The sequence below is a fragment of the Mercenaria mercenaria genome, chromosome 16 (genome assembly GCF_021730395.1).
Source record: "Mercenaria mercenaria strain notata chromosome 16, MADL_Memer_1, whole genome shotgun sequence".
NCBI lineage: Eukaryota > Metazoa > Mollusca > Bivalvia > Venerida > Veneridae > Mercenaria > Mercenaria mercenaria.
In genome coordinates this window covers 5,094,000-5,115,330 of record NC_069376.1, presented here as the reverse complement: position 1 = coordinate 5,115,330, position 21,331 = coordinate 5,094,000, and the positions used below count along the sequence as shown (strand labels likewise).

Sequence of the window (21,331 nt, the reverse complement as noted above, 5' to 3'; positions counted from 1 at the left end):
CGACAGCTATATATTTTCAGTTAGTATCAGACAGAAAATAATAAAGACAAGAGCTGTCCATAAGACAGCCAAGCTCGACTATTCGAAATATTGTCACAGAAGCTGGAAATTATTACCCAAAATGTTAAATATCAAAAGAGTTTTAAGTTCAAAAGGGGACATATCAGAGTTATGGGACTTGATGCTATCAACTAGTTTTATAACCCCGAAGAAACATGTTAAGTTTCAATTCAATATCTGCATTAGTTTTGGGGATAGTAACTTGCATGTAAAACTTTAACCAGAATTTTCTAAGTCCAAAAGGGGGCATTAATTTGCTCAAAATACATGTTAAGAGTTATGGAACTTGACCCAGTGAGGTAGGTAATTGATCTAGAAAAAGAATAAATAAGTTCCAAATCTATATGCCTTTTAGTAATAGCTGTATGTACTTGCACGCAAAACTTTAACCAGAATTTTCTAAGTCCAAAAGGGGGCATAATTTGGCCAAAATACATGCCAGAGTTATGGGACTTGACCCAGTGAGGTAGGTAATTGATCTAGAAAAAGAAAAAATAAGTTTCAAATCTATATGCCTTTTAGTAATAGCTGTATGTACTTGCACGCAAAACTTTAACCAGAATTTTCTAAGTCCAAAAGGGGGCATAATTTGGCCAAAATACATGCCAGAGTTATGGGACTTGACCCAGTGAGGTAGGTAATTGATCTAGAAAAAGAAAAAAATAAGTTTCAAATCTATATGCCTTTTAGTAATAGCTGTATGTACTTGCACGCAAAACTTTAACCAGAATTTTCTAAGTCCAAAAGGGGGCATAATTTGGCCAAAATGAAGGTCAGAGTTATGGGACTTGGTGCTATCAACTAGTTTTATAACCCCGAAGACACATGTGAAGTTTCAATTCAATATCTGCATTAGTTTTGGAGATAGTAACTTGCATGTAAAACTTTAACCAGAATTTTCTAAGTCCAAAAGGGGGCATAATTTGCTCAAAATACATGTTAGAGTTATGGAACTTGACCCAGTGAGGTTGGTAATTGACCTAGAAAAAGAATAAATAAGTTTCAAAGCTATATGCCTTTAAATGATAGCTGTATGTACTTGCATGCAAAAACTTAACCAAGGTGTGACGCCGACGCCGACGCCGACGCCAGGGTGAGTAGAATAGCTAGACTATTCTTCGAATAGTCGAGCTAAAAACGAAAAAAAAAAAGACTTAAAAAAAACCTTTTATCAGTTGTGTATGTAGTTTCAATTAAATCTGTTGGTTTTTAAACTTTATATTTCCTCTCCAACGGCAGGGAATTAGCAAATCAAGCAATATTTGATAATAACAGTCTTACCTCTGGTTACGCGCACCCGATCCACGTGCTTTGAACTGCTTCCCTCCATGAATACAACTGTATGATAATTCCCAAAATTTAATATCATCATTGAACACTTTGTTTGGACACCTACTTTTGGCAGCTGACAGAGAGCGAGAACTACGTCTGTACAACTGAACATTATTAGCACTTTGGTACTGTTCTATTTTGGTTTGCAGACTTAAGAAAGTAGGGAATTTTTCCCCAATTTGGAAAGACACAGAAGCCATTATTGAATGTGATTTTTCTCAAATGACATATTGTTCATGTTAAAATGAACTTAAATACTATCCGTTGGTATGTACTCTTATTTTACTCATTTTAAAGTAGTCTTTGATTAAAATTCCCCGAAATCCACTTATGTTGTACATATTGTCTATAATGTAATTATCGGTCTTATTAAAAAGCAATTACAACACAATTAATTTCAAGATGACAAGCACGGCGGTCGCTATTAAGTGATCGTGGAAAACAATATTTGTTCTATCCGTGCCGGTTTTTCTCAGTTTTACATCAAAGACACATACACATGTGCCAATTAAGTGCATATCAGTAAACATATTAAACCAGTGAAGAAAAAAAATACATTCGTATCATACAGGTCTAAATAGAGACGAAACCATACTCAAAATATAGCTACGGTGGCACAAAGGTGGCATAGATGTTTTTATACAGATACGTACGCACTTTGTGACTCACACGTGCGCACGTATTAGTATAATGAACATCACCGCATATAAAGTAGAAAAAAGAAACATCCATGTCATCTCTGTGCCACCGTATATGATAATAGTTAAACTCAAATGTTTTTTTGGCCCTTTTTTCCGTTCAACAATCAATTATCGATGGATTTGGAAGAAATTATTGCTGATAAATTGTTTACGAGAATATACTTATAAAACATACAAACATATGAACAAACTAATTCATTTAGCACTTTTGTTAAGATGACTTTGCAATTGACTCTGGGTAGCAAACTCGAATTTAATAAAATTTGTTTGTGCGTTAAATATTTTACAGCTTGGAGAAATCACAGCGAATGATTAATTACACTGGAGTTGAAATAATTCACTCAAAAACCGAATATATATACGTTGATCAAGTAGACTTTTGTATGCATTCCTTCAACGTCGTATGTCTGTTGACCATGGCATTTGTTGTATTTGGAGACAGTTATGTTTCAAGGCTGGAGAAATATGTAAAGAACCACCCATTTGATCTTAATGATAGCGAAGTAAAATTCTATGGTGTTCCAGGAATGTCCACTGTGAGGAAGTTCCATGATAAATTTCAAATAATGCTGGCAGATAAACCAAAGTAAGTATAGTACATATCATAACTGAGATAACTTGAAATGATCATGATAATTAATTATCATTATGATATTTTTTAATATATTGTGTTTTTTTCTCCAATTTATTTACGCAAGTATTATTATCATTTCAGATTCGTATTCGTAAATCTCGGTGGAAACGACATAAATTCGAGTTGTAATCCTCAACAGATTTTTGAAAATATTGTGACAATTGTGAAGCAGTTGAAGAACGCTGGTGTGGAACACGTTTTTGTTGCGAGTATCGTGGAGAGAGGATCGTTCTTATCTTGGACTGGATGTAATAGTAACATGTTTAATAAGGTGAGAAGAAGTATCAATTGCAAACTTAGTGTCAAATTTAAGGAACATTACGTGGATGTTGGAAAAAAATTAAGAAAAATTAAGATTCCCAAGACACTATGACCGAGATATGGTCCATCCAGGAGATCGAGAAGGTGGGATGAAAGTTTTTCGTGCTGCGGTATATCGATGTTACAGAAAGACTATAAATTCATAACAATATTTTCATGTGTATTTATACATCTATGTGTATATATGTAAAATAAACTGTTGAACTATCTTTTCTTCTCTGTATTTCATTGAAGCATATTATTATTGCTTTAACTCAGATTCTTCCATCTGTAACTCCTCATACTCGTCCATCATTCGATCTGTAAAAGGTTGGAACCTAAACTGTTCAGTTAAAAGACAAATAAATATGAAATATACATGCTACATTTTCCAAATTGAAAATATACTGTTATTTTCACGGCTATTTTCACACAGTCACGCTCTTTTTCAATTAAGATGACACGATAAAATACATTACCAGCTCATTGGAAAGTTCTCGGTTTTTATCCTTACCGGAGATGTGAATGTAAACAATCGGTAAAATACTGCAAAAATAAACCTCGTAAGTGCAATAATATTGTGAAATTTCTTTAATTAAAGCTACTTATGAATTACATTTAAAATAAAATAATGACAAAAACAACCAAAATACCTGGTTAACGGGAGTCCGTTTCCGTAGACAATCCTATACAGTGTTGTCTAGGGGTACGGAATCCGATTTAAAAATATCCTCTATAGACCAGATTCTTAGAGGTTACGGTTCCGTACTAGACACTTCATCAAACATTAAAATGAATGTGAGCAATAGTTTTAAGATCGTTAGTTAGTTTGATATCATGAAAGTCTAAACATTCTTCACAACTTGCTTTTCTAAAAGTGTTTGATAGTGACCAGCTATTGGCAGTATTGGGCGTGTTGTCTGTACTGACGAACAAAGTCTACGTCACCGAAAGGGTGTTCGGCGGTTACGAAGATAGATGTTACTCGTTGCATGGTTGGTACAGTAAGGGGTCTGACTTCAATTCACGTGTTTACAATTCTATTGTGGTATCCAGGACATTGTTGATATGTTCCTTGTTGTAACTTTGTTCTGCCCTGACACTGGGGTACGAAAGTTCTAGGTACGAAACATCCGAAGGCTGAATTGACTTCATATATAACTTCATATAAGTGTCTATTATTTCGTTAATTTCGATGCACTTATCCCGTAAATAGTTTTACAATTCAGTATTAGTTGCAAGGCATACACTTATTCTACATGTAAAACATGCTTAAAAGTTGTCGTTGAGCAGCAGCCAGCGAATGTCAGCCATTTTGAATTTATAGGACGTCATATTTGGGTTAGTATAAATACTGGGCGTTCCGTATCGCGTAGTCACACAGTCCACAACACGATTTCAGCATCATCAAGTTATGTTGAAAACTGAAAAGCTTATCTCTCTTATCCGATAATAGAATATGGATGTAATTAATACTTGTTACATTTGCGGTTCTCTCATTCCAGTGCAGATCAAGTTGATTGTTAATTTGTTATAACAAAAGCTATAAAAATAATGTAATTTATAGTTCTTTGTTATAACCAAAGATTTTGCCCAAATCTGGTTTACACTACCAAATCGGTTGATTTGATCTTACCCGTAGATCTGTCTCCGTTTAACGTCGTCTGTAAGTCAAATCTAGATTGGTCTTTTTATATTTATACCTTCATCTATACAGTTGTAGTGGGTGGATATATCTTTGAGCTGAGATTCAGATCGTAAAAGTGCGCAGAGCTTTAGGAAATAGCAAACCGTAGGCCTAAATCGTGGGGCAGACCTAATTAACAGTACCAGAAAACACAAATTTATGGTATCTGCCCATATAGGCCTATAAGTGTCAAGTTTTTCTTTGTTTGTATACTGAAATTATAGAATCTACAGTGTAGTATACAATTTTTACCGGTGCTTGACCTTACTAAAACTATTGAATCTACTATTTTCTCCCCATATTTAAAAACATGTCGTTACTCGTAAACCAAGATATTTTTGAAAAGCTTTGAGAAGGTATACATGGACCGTTACACACAACTTTTAAATAAAGAAATTTTCTCTGAGTTCTTCATAAAGAGAACCAAACAAACCTACCACCCTCCGTTTTACCACATGTAGGGACAATCGATTATCATTGTACCATGGTTGATCCCAATTTTCCATTAACTCTGCTTAATTTGTCTGAAATTAATGTGGCGGATCTTTATGGCAAACATAATCGCAACTGCCATCAGCATAATTAAGCTTGCATTCTGAATCTATACAAATTGGCATGTACATCTAGGTAACAAGAAAGAGGTAAAGGCCAAGGATACTTCCTTGGGGGACTCCACATGTGACTCGGCAGATTTGGATTTGAAACTTTGTCTAATATTAACCTTTGAGTTCGTTCAGTAAGATAAGATTTAAACCATTTATTGACTGAACACTCATAGCCGTAAGCTTGTTTACAAAGGAGTGTTGACCGAACGGTATCAAACGCCTTTTGTATATCAAATAAATCATGCCAATATAAACCTTCAGAATTATTCTGTTTTATATAGTCTACAGGATGTATTAAGGCAGGTATCGGTTAGAGTATTTAGATCTGAAACTGACTGAAATGTATAAAAGGGAAAAGTCATATGTAAGTATTCAGAAATGATTTTATACAGAACGCTCCAGAATTTTTACACTGAGGGAATACTTAACAGGTCTATGTTGCCTACTTTAAGGAGGAATGAATTTTTTATCTTTATAGGAGAAACCCTAGCTGTTTTCATGTCGTCAGGAAACAATACCGAGAATCAATAAGAACACATTTACATGAAAGTATAAGGAATATTAAGGATATCTGCCCCATTTTTTATATAAACTTAGTACGGGTATTACCATCTTAGCCGTGCTCTTCAAAGCATTAAGTAAGTTGACCTTTATGGACAAATTATTTTATGAGATTTCACTTGGTTTATTCTTAAACAAGTAGGTTCATCTGTATTTCCATAAAATGATCTAAAAATTTTCGAATATTTACTTTGCTTTGGAGACCTATGACTTGTTCCAAACAACAGTTGGGTTTTGTTTTCGGTATTTTAAAAAACAGTTCTATGAATATAAATTCATCAGGGGAATGTTCACATAGGCTATCATCGTTTCGAACATTAAATGCATAATCATTTCGGCTTACATGCATACCCGCCTCCACAGCGGTTCCTGTCATTCCGAACAATGCTGTTAACCGTCTATAGCAACCTCTCCATCAGAAAGCGAATTATCTTACCACGCTCTGTACAGTGAAAAAATTGCAGCTTTGCTTTTTTTGATGCAATTATTTTAATTTCGGATTTTTTGGTAGCACGATCTAAACGTTCAAGTGGATAATATGCAGACTTTCCTACAAAACACTGGAAAGATTGTCATTTCTAGTATTTGAAGGTAAAATAGTGAAGTTCTGATCTTTCGAATTTATGTCATTTTGGAATATATTTTCTCTGGAGAGGAAACTTTAAAAATATAACGCATATCGCGTAATAACTTAATCAGTAGTATTATTCCTCGGCAGTCTGTCGGAGTCTCTTGATGTGATTGTAATCCAGTTGCACTCATATGGGTCTTCGGACTGGCAAGACACTACAAGACACCGCTTTGCTGGTCGCTCGTGACTCCTTCTTTTAGACAGCGCATGGATACTTATGCTTGCTGCTGTCTATAAGAGTAACGCTTTCCACTGCAGGTCCAAGGATTTTTGACTGTATGTCACCACATTTGAGAAGGCAAAGAACAAAAAAATACTACTAATATTTGTACGAAAGGTTAGCGTTAGGTTCTCGCGAACGTAATCTTTGTCATAGTGATGACGATCTATGGTATATATAGAGATTGTGTGGATCAATAGTCCAATTACTAGGTCTCGGTAGAGTAATTCAAATGATTTATTCAAATGTTTGCAGTATAATGGTGTTTAACATAAACCAACTTTTTATGAAAATGATTTCATTTTTCTAGGTCATATTAATTTTGAGCTATTGCATCACATACTAAAATCGACTATTTTGGCTCTTTCAAGGGCATAACCTCTGTAATAAGTGCAAGATTCTCAAGAAGAATACCATTGGTGCAAGGTAAAATTATAATACAGAACCTAAAGCAAGGTTTCATGGAATTTACATTAAATATTTTTTGAGCTAGGCGAAAATGTGTTATTTACTATTTCAGGGGCTCGCTATAACGCTGAAAATAGGGGACGAGTCAGACGGAAAAAAATAGGAGGTTGCGCCAGTTAATATAATGATGAAGACGTATGCAAGTTTTCAAGATTTATATTAAATTACTTTTTAGCTAGTGCGTCACAGGTGAAAATGTGCACTATTCGACTATTTCAGGGTCCATAATTCCAAAAAATAGTGTGGGAAGCCAGACACAAAAAGAACAAAAAAACAAAAACAAAAAACGGAGGCTCGGCCCAAGTTCTTTATCATGGTAAAAGATTATAAAAGGTTTAATCAATTCAAGTGCCAAGGTGAGCTATTGTGACGGTTGATGTCCGTCGTGCGTCGTGCGTCGTCCACGTGGTAGTCCGTCGTGCGTCAACAATTTCTAAAAAAATCTTCTTCTTAAATAAAACACTGGGCAGAATTACACATACTTCACAGTAATGATCCTTGGATGGCCCCCCTTTCAAAAATTGTTCAAAAATTGAATTCCATGCAGGACTTGGTTGTCATGGCAACCGAAAGGAAAAAAAAATAAAATTCTTCTTGTCCAAAAACCACAGGGGTTAGGGCTTTGATATCTGGTATGTAGCATCATCTAGTGGTCCACTACCATAATAGTTCAAATTATCCCCTTAGGGTCAAAACATGGCCCCGCCCTGGGGTTACATTTTTTTATAAATACATTATATCTGGAAAAATTTTGAAAATCTTCTTGTACAAAAATTAGACGGCTAGCGGACTTTGTCATTTGGTATGTAGCATCATCTAGTGAGTCCTTCTACCTGGATCATTCAAATATCCCCATAGGGTCAAATTATGTCCACCGCCCCTAGGTCCCAAGTTTTACATATATAGGAAAAAATGTTTAAAAATCTTTCTTGTCTGAAACCACAACACGTAGAACCTTCAATTTGGTTTGTAGCATTGTGTTAGGATATGGTCTCAACCAAATCGTTCAAATTGAACCCCTTGGATGAAATGTGGCCCTGCCCTGGTAGTCCCAAGTTTTATATAGACTTATATGTTAAAAGGGCTTTAGAAATGTTCGTGTCTGGAACATACGACCTAGGATTTTGATATGTAGTATGATGCATTGTATAGAGTCCTCTACCTAATTTGTTCAAATTGTGCCCCTGGGTATAAAAGAAGCCCGCCTAGGGTTCACTTACTTTTTATATGAGTTATAGAAGAAAATACTTACAAAAATCATCTGTTCCTATTTCCTGTCAGAATATTTTGTATATTTGATGTATTTGACTAACGTGAACACATAAGCACAGATTGTGCTCGACTCCCCTTTTCATGCTATCTTTGTTTTAATTATTGTTTTGAATTGCTGTTAATAATAGACTTTGGTTTTAGGTCCTTTCTGGCTAAGTTGGGTTCAGTATGTTGATAGCTGGATTTTCAGCATTCACACAATATGCATATCACAACAGTTCAATGGAACCAGAGATATATTTGTTAGAGCAAGTACTCCTTGTAAACGCTATGTTTAAATTTGGACCGTCAGAAACATGTTCTAAATTTAGCACGTCTGCTGAGGTAGATGGATATTGAAGAGAGGGCATTTCAGTATACAAGAGTCTGAAAGAAGACACAACGAGGGATACAAACTAATTATTTATGCTAGTACCTTGATAAGGAGTCTATTGCATTTTACCTGTCAGGGCGGGTTATATTATTAAAAAAGAAGGACGTTTGAAGTTTCATAGACTAAAGAAGAGTTGCAGAATTTCAAAAACAAAGTTTCAAGCATAGGAGTTTTATCTTAAGGTAAATTGACTGTTATAGACGATAGAACATATAGGCACTGAGCATCGCGAAAGCTGAGACAGAGACCCAAGTTTGTTAATCTACTGAGACAGGTAAGAGAGGTTACAGTTTATAGACGGTTCTGATTACTGCGATGAAGTACAGCCAAGGCAACAGAGTATACGTATATTGTAATGAATGCTAATGCTATTATAGATAGCATATAGGAGATGAGCATCAAGGAGTCAGGTCCAATGATATAGAGTTGAGAGAACAGAAGGGCGAGCATTCTATGCGTTATAGGCCTTCATTGTTGTTTGGATTTCAAAGACATTTGTCCACGAGAAACTTTAACAAAAAGACCAGTCAATTATGAGTCTCCAGCCTAGGGGAAGTTGCGCTAATAGAAACTTGTTAGTTTTTAAAACATTTATTAATTTTGCCTGATCTCTGAAATTGTCTTAGACTCATATTAGGACCATTTAAGAATCATGTAGACTTATGTTACTTATAATTTAGGCAAGGGTACGTTCAGAGGAAAAATTCTGTATATGAGGTGATTGGTCTCGCCAGCTATACGTTTTATCATTGGACCATTCTATTTCTTTGTCAGCTAGTCTAAGACATAGTAACCTTTGGGATAAGGACCATAAGACCCGATTTCATTGTTCAATTACTAAAGGCGTAGGCACCTTCTGTGGTCCATATACTAATTTTCAAATCTAAATGATAATATAATTACATGATTTGACCCAAGTAATATGATGTCACTTGACTGTGACTTTCTGACCTACTTCTTGCCTTGAAATTTTGATGACATACACGTTTTGCACAAATCTTAAAACTGAATTTCATTGACCTGATGTGACCTCCTGGACTTTCCTTAATATTTTATCATGAGTTTGACATTTGGAATATGCAGGTCATATTACTCAGATGAGCGTTTAGGTTATCATTACCATCTTGTTAGGAATATGTAGATCTGTTGACTCACCTATGCGCCGGAGTCAAATCGGCGCCAGTGTTGGTGTCCCGGTTGGTTAGTTTATTGTAAACTATGTTAGCTGGAATCTCTGCGGAACTGGGTTCGAAATTCACACACTTTATTCCGCCAAAAATAAATAAATGAATAATAAATGAATAAGAAAAGAAAGAAGAAAAGGAAAGAAAAACATGCCAGCTCACTGATAGATTATCTTAATCCTTTGGAAAACATTTTGATTTAAACATTTTTGGTCTTTACCAAAGTTCAAACAAGTAAATTATATAAATGGAACAGAGACAGTTTTTTTGCTTATCCCATATGTCATTATTGCAATACTTTAAAGCAAGCATTTTATTGTTTGTAAAACATAGTTGAATTAGATGTTACAGTAATATATAATGCGCGAATTTAAATGACTTCATGATCTTTAACATGTTGGTTTGTATGTAGCTTCTTTATATCACCGGCAGGTACCGGTAACCCATATTGGCGACTTTTCCAAGGCGCTGTCAGCAATTAAGAAGTGGCAAGATACGATAGAGGTCAGTTCCAGACAAAAGCTCTGAAGCGCATCTATCTCTAGTTAACCATTGTTAATCATTTTAGTTAGTTATGTAAAGTAGCCTTTGAACGTGAAATTGATCATGAAAAGGGCGCTATATAAATCTGGTATAATAAATATAATTTAATAATAATAATGACCATTTCGGCAAGGGTCCCTTCATGAATTTCCAGTTTGTTTTTTAGTGCTGACATGGTTTTATCATTTAGGGCAAAAACCTTTAGTTTATCTGGGGACTAAACGCCGCTTCTTCATGGAATTATCACGCTTCACCACGTGTATCATTGAGGTCCATGTTCACGCCGTTTGAATATACATCTGCGAATGTCTCTAAATTGCTTTTGCTTACTTTAAGATGTGTAATTGTTGAGTTCTGCTCAACCCGGGCTAGCGGGTATGGTGGGCGTGGACGGTGGCATGTATTACAACTACCGTCCATGAACAGGCTCAATCAACCGAGCGCAACATTTTGTTTGTGGTTGTGTAGAGCGACCTGTGAAGTTCCACTTTTCTCTATTTTACCATGCGATCCTTACTTGAATCCCAGTGAGTTTTTGCAACAGTCATTTTTAATGTGACAAAACTCATCGCCATTTATTTGTTTGATTAGTCATTGTTGCCGCATATATATGATGCATCAATCATTCTATGTTGTTTATGAAATAATATAATCTTCTAGTGCATTTTTGTCGTTGAATAAATCATTGTTTGGTGTTCAGATGCGAAGGATCATATCACGAGGGCGCAGGCCCGAATGATAAGGTCCTAATAAATACGCATCTGAAACGGACAAAAATGATTTTTTCAAAAGCAAATCACTAAAATTTTGAATATTTATAATTTTATTTTTTTGTTTTCGATTTCTAACACGTTAAAAGGAATATTAAGTACAGTCTTGATTTTGGGGGGGGGTGGGTGGGGAACATTCATTGGAAATAGTTGCCCGTTTTCAATCGGTTTATTTCCAGAGCGCGCTTTAATGACGTTTGGCGCTTTGAGTAATAACTGTGAGTCGAACAGTGATTTGTTGTTAATAATTAACAGTTTTCTGCCATCTTTGTTTAATAGGCAAAAATATCTTCGGGATCTGTTAGCATTTTGTGTTGTTAAAACAGATCAATTTTTACTCCTTGCCAAACACCGAGTTTATGCTTTCATTTTTAATTGGTTACATGGAATTCACTTGGATCTTATGTCCCTTTATGTTTTCTTATATCTTATAGGCCGATTATATTTAAAATATGTTCTTTTCTAATATCTGTAAACAACGTCATTAACACGTTTTGTTTTGCATATTCTGAAATACGTTCATATATTGTACAAAAAAAATTTTGGTAAGGAAAACTGGGGGCCAGTGGGAAGTCCCGTTCTAATGAAGCGCACGCCCTACAGAAATTTATGTTTTTAATGTATTGTTTCAATTAGTAATGTATGGTAAACTAAGGTAAACTGAAACTATTTTATCTTTGTCCATACTGACATCCATATGTCAGCCGCCATAGATATAATCACACCTCCCTTCTCAAGCACGCCCCCGTCCGTTTGTCCTTACTTAAAGAATTCGCCACGGTTAAAGTTTAAAAACAATAGTTAATGTTATGTGGTTTAAGGACGTAAAATGTGAACGGAAATCAGCTGTTGATATCAAATCATAAATTGTATGTCATTAATTGTTGAAAAAGTATGTTTGACTTCTGTTTTGGCAGACCAATATTAGGAATATTGCTTATAATTTTCAAACAAATTCATGCGGTCATCAATGGTGAGGAAAAGCCATCAGGTCGCGGTCATCATAGCTAAGGTAATCAGTTTGCAATTGTTTCAAATCGAGTTGTTAAAATTGTCCATGTTGATATGTCTGTTTGGAAGATTATATTAAAGCCATTGTTTAAACTAGTATGTTTAATTTACCGCGAAAAAAATATGGTACCAAAATTGATCAAGGATGAAAGTTTTATTATGATGATTGTTTTTTCTAAATACAACTGACCACATTCCATTTACTCTACCATAATGAGGATGTGTCGAATGCTCTTTAAAAATTAAGGATAGTATTTTTAAAAAAGTGTGGGAAGCATTATGATATAAGCACTTCAAGTGGTTGTACTTGGGATAACGGAAATTTCCCGCTCACATTTTTTTCCTGAAATGAGTAAAAACGGATTTTTTTTTTTGGTATAATCTGATTCCCGCTCGCTTCAGTTTTTGCTGACTAATTTTAAAATTCTCAAAAAGCGGGCCTTTTTCACAGTTCTGTGCCCTTTTCACTCTTAAGCGACATGAATCATAACATTTGATACTTGTAATCATTTTTTTTTTTTTTTTTGTTTTTTTTTTTTTTTTTTTTTTTTTTTTTTTTTTTTTTTTTTTTTTTTTTTTTTATATTTTTTTTTTTTTTTTTAAGTGCCATTAAAACACCATGAGAACATGTTTCAAGATCTGGATTGCGTCCAGTTTGCAAAATTGACAGCGATATGAATTAGTGATTGTGTAAATAAATCTTGAGAAAGGTCATATAGACAGTAACATCTAATAATCATTGGTGATATAAGAACAATGGATTTGATGCAATCCTCAAAATTATACACATATATATGCAAATAAAGGGGTAAAACAGTTTAAATTATGAACAGGTGATATAAGTCAATTTGGACAACTCATCCAGTGTTTCATCATTGTCTATTCTAAAGTGCCAATCAGTATATCTTATAAATGTATTGATTTCGTGTTGTTAGTGCGATTTCGGCAATTTTAAATTCTTTTTTGCTCAATGGGAAGACTTTTTATTCTCAAATAAAAATTCTTTCCAGTCCGTACTCCATGATGTGAGTGCGTGCTTTACCTTGACGCAGGCAATAGAAAAGGGTTAAAATGAAGAAGTCTATTGTATAGTCTGTTTGTGCATTCTTATGACAAATTTAGGAAGGACAATGGACTACAATTATCTGGTTTAATTCAACGTTAGTTGTATATTTTATTCAGCGTTTTCAAGCTTGGAATTCGAACACTTACTATTTCATATGGTATGTAGAGCAACTACTCATGAAAATATGTTATATTTGTCCTGCTGGTTTGCCTCATAACTTGTAAGAATAAGTATTGTTGATTTTAAGGGAATAGTACTTGCTTCTTCAGCCTATGTAAGTGAACACAATTTTTTTTTCAGGAGGAGAGCGGGTAAGCATATTAAACTTAAGTGGGCCAAAGTAATACCAAGGCTTTCAAACTCTCAATATGAAAAAACATGCATTAAAAGTGTACGTTTTATCCTTCAAATAGAATACAAGAATTAATTTTTTTTATGTTGCATTTTAGAGATCTTCTTTCAGATTTGTTTCATGGATTATCAGATCATTCTCCCCCCCACCAAGAAACTGAAGATAATAATGCATTATTGTTAAGGACTTGTAAGCATCAGAGTATGTCTTTTATTAACTGCAAAAGTTTAAATGTAAAAAAAAACAGAACTTAAAAATTTAGTCACTAAATATACAAGTAAATTGTGCAATTGCAATTGAAATTGCCCCGAAAGTTGTTAGATACTATAATATATAGATCATGGGTACCTAATGTTACAGTTGCGGTGTTTGCAGTTGTTTTCCATATCTATAATGATTTTCTAGGTAATACATGACATGAGTGTAATAACTTTCTTACTATTTGTCGGCATAAGTGACATTGAGTCCAAGGAGTGGAACCCTTTATTTAAACTTTAGGTGGCAAGGGTATTGGTTTGCCCTAGGACACAACTTAGCGAACACATTAGTTCTATACACTATTTAAATATGGTTTTAAATTTCCAGCTTTTCTTGTATCCGCCTGTTGCCGCGTCTTTCAATGTCTGTAACTTTTACAATTACAGCGCGGCGTCCCGGGTATGCATAAGATATATAGGAGTTAGGTGCTTGAATGGCTGTCATGTATTTTTGGGACAGTTTGTCATTTTTCAAACCTTCAATATTTTAACTGATCTTTAGTTTTTAATGGTTTTTTTCTCGAGCCCTTTTGTTTTGGTTGGCAGTGGTTGTTGACTGTTGTTAAAACTTTTATTTATTTTTCTTCAATCGCTTCCTCGCCGCTTCAAAAACAAGTGAAACTAAAGAAAATATTTTCATTTCATTTCGCTTGCCCGCTCCTAATTTTTTTTCGAAAAAAATCAATGCAGAGAAATCAATTGAGGGCTTTACTGGGTTGCGAATACTTATGTGTATTATAAAATTGAGTTTTATATAACATAGACTGTATTTTTTGTTATAACTACTTATTTTTCTTACATCTAAAAACCAGTTCTAATTTAGGCTTTAAAAATTAACTAAGGTTTTAAATGTTTCGAATCATAATGGTTATTGGCAATAATTGTAAAATTATTGGAGATGCTTCTGCATTAAAACGATCGAACTTTCCTTTGAATCATTTTGATAAAAATCATTTAAACAATGCCTTGGGCTAACATAAACACTGCAAGACAGACGTAATTGAAAGGGGTTCTTACCAAAACGTTAATAATTTTCTTTCGATTTTATTTTTATAGTTCCGTTTAAGCTGGTGCTAAAGGCTATAGTGGTTTTGATCATTGATTACATTTCTTGAACAGACTGACTAAACTAAGTCTGTTTATATAATTAATGTGGTTCGTTTATGCTTACAAAGATATCTTAACATATTTATTATGCCAGGATAAAAGCAAAATATATTGATATTTAAATGGACAGATTAAGTTCACATATTTGAAAAATTAACTCATGTTCAGAATTAGGAACCTCGAATGTAATTTTTTTCAAATAATAGTATTCAACACAGGATTTCTGTTAAAAATCAAACATACGTTTTTCTTACTTCTAAGATACCTTTAAGAAATAGAGTATCAATGAAAAATAATATTTCGTCATTTAAAAACTAAGATGGTTCAAAATATAACGTTGTATATTTAAGTATATACTGTTTTATACCAAATTCAAGATAATTCTAATAATTCCATTGCTTTGTCATTATAATATTCTTATTGATATTCAGGTGACATGGACATTTATGCGGGTTTTTTTATTGATAGCAAAATTGATACATTCATCCATCAATATTCATAAAAATTTAAATGGCTACCTATACGAAATGAAATGTATGATAATTTATGAAGATTTGAGGGGAAAAAAAAAATGAATAAATTAATTAATAAATAAAATAGAAAAAAAAATCCACTTCAGTATTCGAAACGTTGGCCTTGTAATAAATAATCCTTTATTTTTCTGTTGAAACGTTAACAGATTATCTTGAAGTTTGATGTTTGATGGAATGGAATTCCATATATGTGTGGTTTGTATGAGAATGTTTGTTTCAGTTAGTTTGGTCGGGGCTTAAAACAAAGGAAAGATCTTTAGAGTCGAGGATACGAAGTTATATTCTATCGTATGAGCAATTGATAATAACTCCGACATATATATTTTGGTACAAGGTTATGGTCCATTTAAAAAACCAGTACAGCCATTTGATTTAATTGAATCTGTTTTCAAAAGTGAGCAGATTAGAATTTTTTAAACACGCTTCCTGCGATACGATTTTTTTTTGTTATGACACGAATTGCCTCTTTTCGTATATTATTTATTTTTTCCGTATCTGGTTGCAGGCAAGCCCCATACAGTACTTGCAATAGTCCTGGTTGATTTAATATATGTATTATAATATCAACAATCTCTTTTCTTCGCGTCAAAGTATGGAAATTTTTGCAAAAATTTGGTAGTAAGAATATTCATATGGAATAAAATATTTATAAGTTTGTAAGATCCGTATCATATCAAGACTTAAATTACTATTTCTGTTTATTTACTTAATGGAAATACCTTATAATTATATCACCATATAATCTGACCCCATGTTCACAAAACGTTTTCAACCTCAGTTGTGTTTAATAATGAAACTATTCGTCATTTAAATCAAAATAGTATGTCTGAAACTTAATTTTATACTCAAATTATTTTCAAGTGAAAAATTGATTGTCTGTCTCGATTGAAATAACCCTGAAGTTTTAGCAAATTGATAATAAAATATCGAATCAAACTTAGCTGAGATCGAAAAATGTTTGTGAACTCGGGGCCTGAACTATTTTTATACCTTAAATGATACGAAAAAAGGTACTTGCGCAGAAATCACAACTTTGAAAAACCGTAATGACCAACGTATTCAGTTTGATATTATGACTTAAACATTTATTTAGTTGTAAGCAATCATTGTTTACAATGGACTTTCTGAATAGGGACATTGCCCATTTAAAGTTTGGAAAGCAATACGAAATGAATACTACAAGTTAACTATCGGAACCACGTTGTTTTTCAGTGCAAATGCGTGTCTAAAACCGTCTCGTCTGTAGCTGTCTTCGCAGAAACAATATAATAGTCCTTTCGACTCGAAATAGATAACAAATTTCTTAAATGATATTATCCTTGTTTTATCCCAAATTCCTATTAAGTAAAATAAATTGAATCAGCCTGATATATTTCATACCCAAAATGATGAAATACTATTTTCAATTCTTTTGTCTAAATGAGATTAAGGCTCCAACATATACAGTAAATGTCCAGTTAATGGGTTGTGTAAGGCATAAAAAATTGTTTGTTTCCGGTATCCCGACGAATTTTTTTTCAACTTTTTAACAAAAAATTACAAAACTGCACTTTTTATGCTTAAAACATGCTCAGTGATGTTAAAAATCAACTTACTGATGCTCTAAAAGCATAAACCCCTTGTTTGTATTCATTTTTTGACACAAGAATATTTTCTGAAAAGTCTCCCTTAATAAAAAAAAAATCCAAAGAAAAAAAAAATCCGACCTACCTACCCTAATTTTATTAGCATGTTACCAGAAACAAAGATTTTTTTGGCCTTATCAAAAGGTGCGGTAGTCAAAATTGTTGTCAGGTACTGATCAAAACTACACAGCTGACACAAAATTTAGTACCAGTTTGATTAAGTGAAACAGTGGTATCTTTTATGTGACAACAACTCAATCTTAATGACAAAGAGCTTATTAAGGACATACTAGACAAGTTTCGTGTCAAATAATATAATTCTATATCACAGACAACAGCTCATTTATGCATTTCTGTATGTTCATATTCGTAAGATAATTTCTGTAATTTAGTCTCCAATAATAAAGAAGTTAGCAATATGGTTTAAATCCATTCAATTTAATTGAAGTATGTCAAAAAAATATATATATTCCCTTACTCTGCGAAGTTAAAGACATTATTTCGGTATGGTTTAAAATATTGGCAAAATAACAAAACGTCTTTTTAGTGGATTATATCTGTCAGTATCGAATTAAGTTATGCGATTTTCTTTGATCATAGCAAACTTGACATTATAGATTGGTTTTCATTTAACGTTAAAACGAACGCATTTGTCATTCATGAATTGTTCAACTGTATAAATTTAGTAATTATGAACAAAAGTATAAAACAATAAAACAGAGATAATTTGACAATCCTGTAGTTGATACTATCGCTTTTAATTTTATGATTAACGTTAGCCTAAGAGTTATTGTTATAAATCAACGCCATAACCGATTTTGTACGAGTTGTCAAAAAATAACCAGTAGTTAAACTATAAGAATTTCACTAACCCCCCGCCCGCATTGCCCCTTAAAGTCCTTGATTTTGAAAACATCATATAAATTTAATGGATAGATAAACTCTAAGTGACTTGGTAAAAATTGTTCTCCCCTCTTACCCTTGTCATAGCGTAAAACACACCTGTTTTTTTAATCTCCTAGGAAGGTAATTCATTTTCATTGTAATTAACGAGCCTTTTTATCAAGTCAATTATATAACCTTTTTAGTTCTGATTTATGCCTTCACTTATTGTTCTCTGATACATTGTTTAGCGCAAAGGTTGTAAATATTTCGTTTATTTCACGAAATAAAACATATATGATGAGAGAACCATACCAAAACCAATTGCAAACGAAGCTCCTAGCAGTACAAACGATACACACATGTCATAGCAAGTCCACCAACCCCATAAGATTAGTTTCGATGCTGCTTTATTTTTATAATGGTCCCAAATTTGGATATAAACTCAAATCTCTGTTTTCATGTCTCGCAAACAATTAGTTGCATCTATTTACATATACTACAAAAATGGGAAGAGATAGGGGATGTCCCATTCCAAAAATATTCACTTGGGGCAAATTATTATTATTATTATTATACCAGATTTATATAGAGCCCTTTTCATGATCCATTTCACGTTCAAAGGCGCTTTACATAGTTCAAATGCAGCCACACAGGGCGCATAATTCATGCTCACTAGTACAGACACAGAGCGATCTGACCAGAGGGACAGAGTGAGACAAAGCCCCCACGACAGAGAGATCAGAAATCAGATACAGACTTGTCCGGCTAACTTAGCCTGGCTCGTTGCGAATAGACAGTCTGGTTCTTTAACGTGCCCAGTGTATAGCACTGATACGTGCAAGGATTGCCTGGGTTCCTGACCAGTACACCTCTAGTACACAAATGTCCTATCTGTATTTTCAACAGCTGGATAGGGGCAAATGTCCAGCGATCCTTTATTTCATTCTGTCGCAAAGGTCATCGGGGCAAATGTCCTACAAGCATATGTACGCAGGGATAATACACGTTTTTGTGTATATACGTATGCAGAAGCCCGTGGGATTGTTTGTGACCGAGACCGAAACATATCCCAAGGGCTTTTGCAGACGTTAATACACAAAACAAACGTGTATTGTTGCTTTTCTTGCATAAAAACATTACACGACAGCTAAATGCATTGTTTTCATATGTGTTGACTTTGCGATTCCGGTACATTTTTTGGTTACCATTCGGTTGTTTTTGAAAACAGCAAACATGTTTTAGATATCCATAACCAGGGCCCACACAACGAAAAGCATGACTTGAAGGTTCTTGAACATCTTATTTTTACTTCTAGTTATTACAAAAGTTACATTACCCATAAATTTGCATATTACTAAAAAATTTGATTAACAGGAACACAATTTTAAGAATAATCACTTTACATTCGAATTAGTACGAACACATTTAGAGTACGGATAAGTACGAAGGTAGTGACTAGCTTTCGAACTTTATTACATGTATATGAATTCTGCGAAATAAATCAGGTAAAACATACCGACTGATACTAACAATAATTATCAATATAATACCCAAAATCGAGCAATAGCACAAGTTACACGCGATACTTATTCATTCACAGTTATTTACAATAACGCTTGTAAAGGGGGTAAACTCTAAGAGAAGCTAGTGCGTACATTGATGGGGGCAGTACGTTTTGGGTGGGAAACTGATACAGGTAAACAAATTACGGATTACATTGTATCTATAATGCTATAAGAAGAGGTTATTATGGAAGAAACAAGACGCAGATGCCAAATATCAGTCTGCGCAGAAATACATACATACGTCCCTGACAAAGCATTTCAAAAACAAAAATCATGTATTAACAACACGTGAATTGCCTTGTTTGCACACGATTTTTCTCCCGAATATACAGGGGCCGACCCAGTGAAAAAGCAGGTTTTTTCAAGAATATGTATATATATTTCTTGAGCATTAATTCTTACGGGAGTTGACATCACTAAAACATAATATCTAGTTGAAATACATTATCTGTTCTAATATGTGAGCTTGTTAAAAACTCATAATGCCTTTGTTGATAATGGGGCTGTCACAATTTGTGTTATGAACTTTATTAATTACATTTTAAATCTTACTTTTGATAGTTGTATTCCTAAGTATTGCCGACGGTTTTAATATTGATTGACATTGTAGAATGTTTTATCGAGCTCATTCCTTTATTATCTCCCTTTATGGCTCTTACTCCATTTTTTTCATATGCAGTTATGTAAGTAGAGATTTTCTAACCACATAATTATGCAAAACATCTATTAAGACACATGGTTCATCAGTTTTTAACATACAATTTAAAGCTTTATGGAACTTTAAATCGTTATTTGAGGTTAAATACTTCAAACTCTGTTGATAAAAAGCGTATGAAGAGACACCCAAGAGAAAATGTCAAGTTCAAAGAATGCACTGCCTATTTTAAACTTATCGATTTGAAACTGAAACACAAACAACACCTCATGCATAATCAGACATGCGTTTTTATAAAGACAATGTAAGTATCCAAATAACACATCTATATTATATTCTTTTAGAAAAATTACCTGTATCTATATTTGATTACACATATATATTTATGTGAAACCCACATTATCCAATATCAATTATCAACCTACGAAAATACCAGTATTGCACGCTATGTTACGAAACACGTTAAATAAAGACAGTCTGTACTACACTTAGATAAAACGTAAGAAATACACCTTATCTATGGCAAGAAGTGTGTGTAGAATTTAAAACCAACGGGTTGAAATGCTAGGAATTTATCTTTTTAGAAAATACAAGTCTACACTCTCAAATAGTAGCCACTTATCCATCTTACCTGCCTACCACGTCTTCTCTAATGGCGGAATTAGCACGAGAATATGCAGCTGCTGAAGCGCTCGCTGAACGAAGTAAATGTTCAAATCTATGGCAGCTATGTCTTCTTTTACTGTAGAAATTATATTTCTCTAAATATTGTATAGCTGAGAAGATTTTACATACTTTAAGACTTTTGCCATTTGATCTAAAAATAGATCTCATCTAAACATTCTATGTCACAGATAAGAATGTGTTTATGCATTTTTGTATATTCATATTCGTAAGATACTATCTGTTATTTAGTCTTAATTAATAAAATCAT

At 33.6% G+C, this 21,331-nt stretch overlaps 1 protein-coding gene across 1 annotated transcript; it reads left to right on the top strand.

Moving 5' to 3' along the window:
- Positions 1-2,490: 2,490 nt before the first annotated feature.
- Positions 2,491-3,390, top strand: LOC128549814 (uncharacterized). The gene is made up of 2 exons (XM_053527474.1): positions 2,491-2,679; positions 2,779-3,390. The coding sequence occupies exons 1-2, from the start codon at positions 2,510-2,512 to the stop codon at positions 3,098-3,100; spliced, it is 492 nt and encodes a 163-aa protein (XP_053383449.1). The 5' UTR covers positions 2,491-2,509; the 3' UTR covers positions 3,101-3,390.
- The last annotated feature ends 17,941 nt before the right edge of the window (positions 3,391-21,331 follow it).

What these genes read in the sequence shown, in the direction of transcription:
- LOC128549814 (XM_053527474.1), top strand. Translation starts at nt 2,510, where the DNA reads ATGGCATTTGTTGTATTTGGAGACAGTTATGTTTCAAGGCTGGAGAAA. An exon ending in ATGCTGGCAGATAAACCAAA is followed by an intron (nt 2,680 to 2,778) that starts GTAAGTATAGTA and finishes TTTTTCTCCAAT; the next exon opens with TTATTTACGCAAGTATTATT.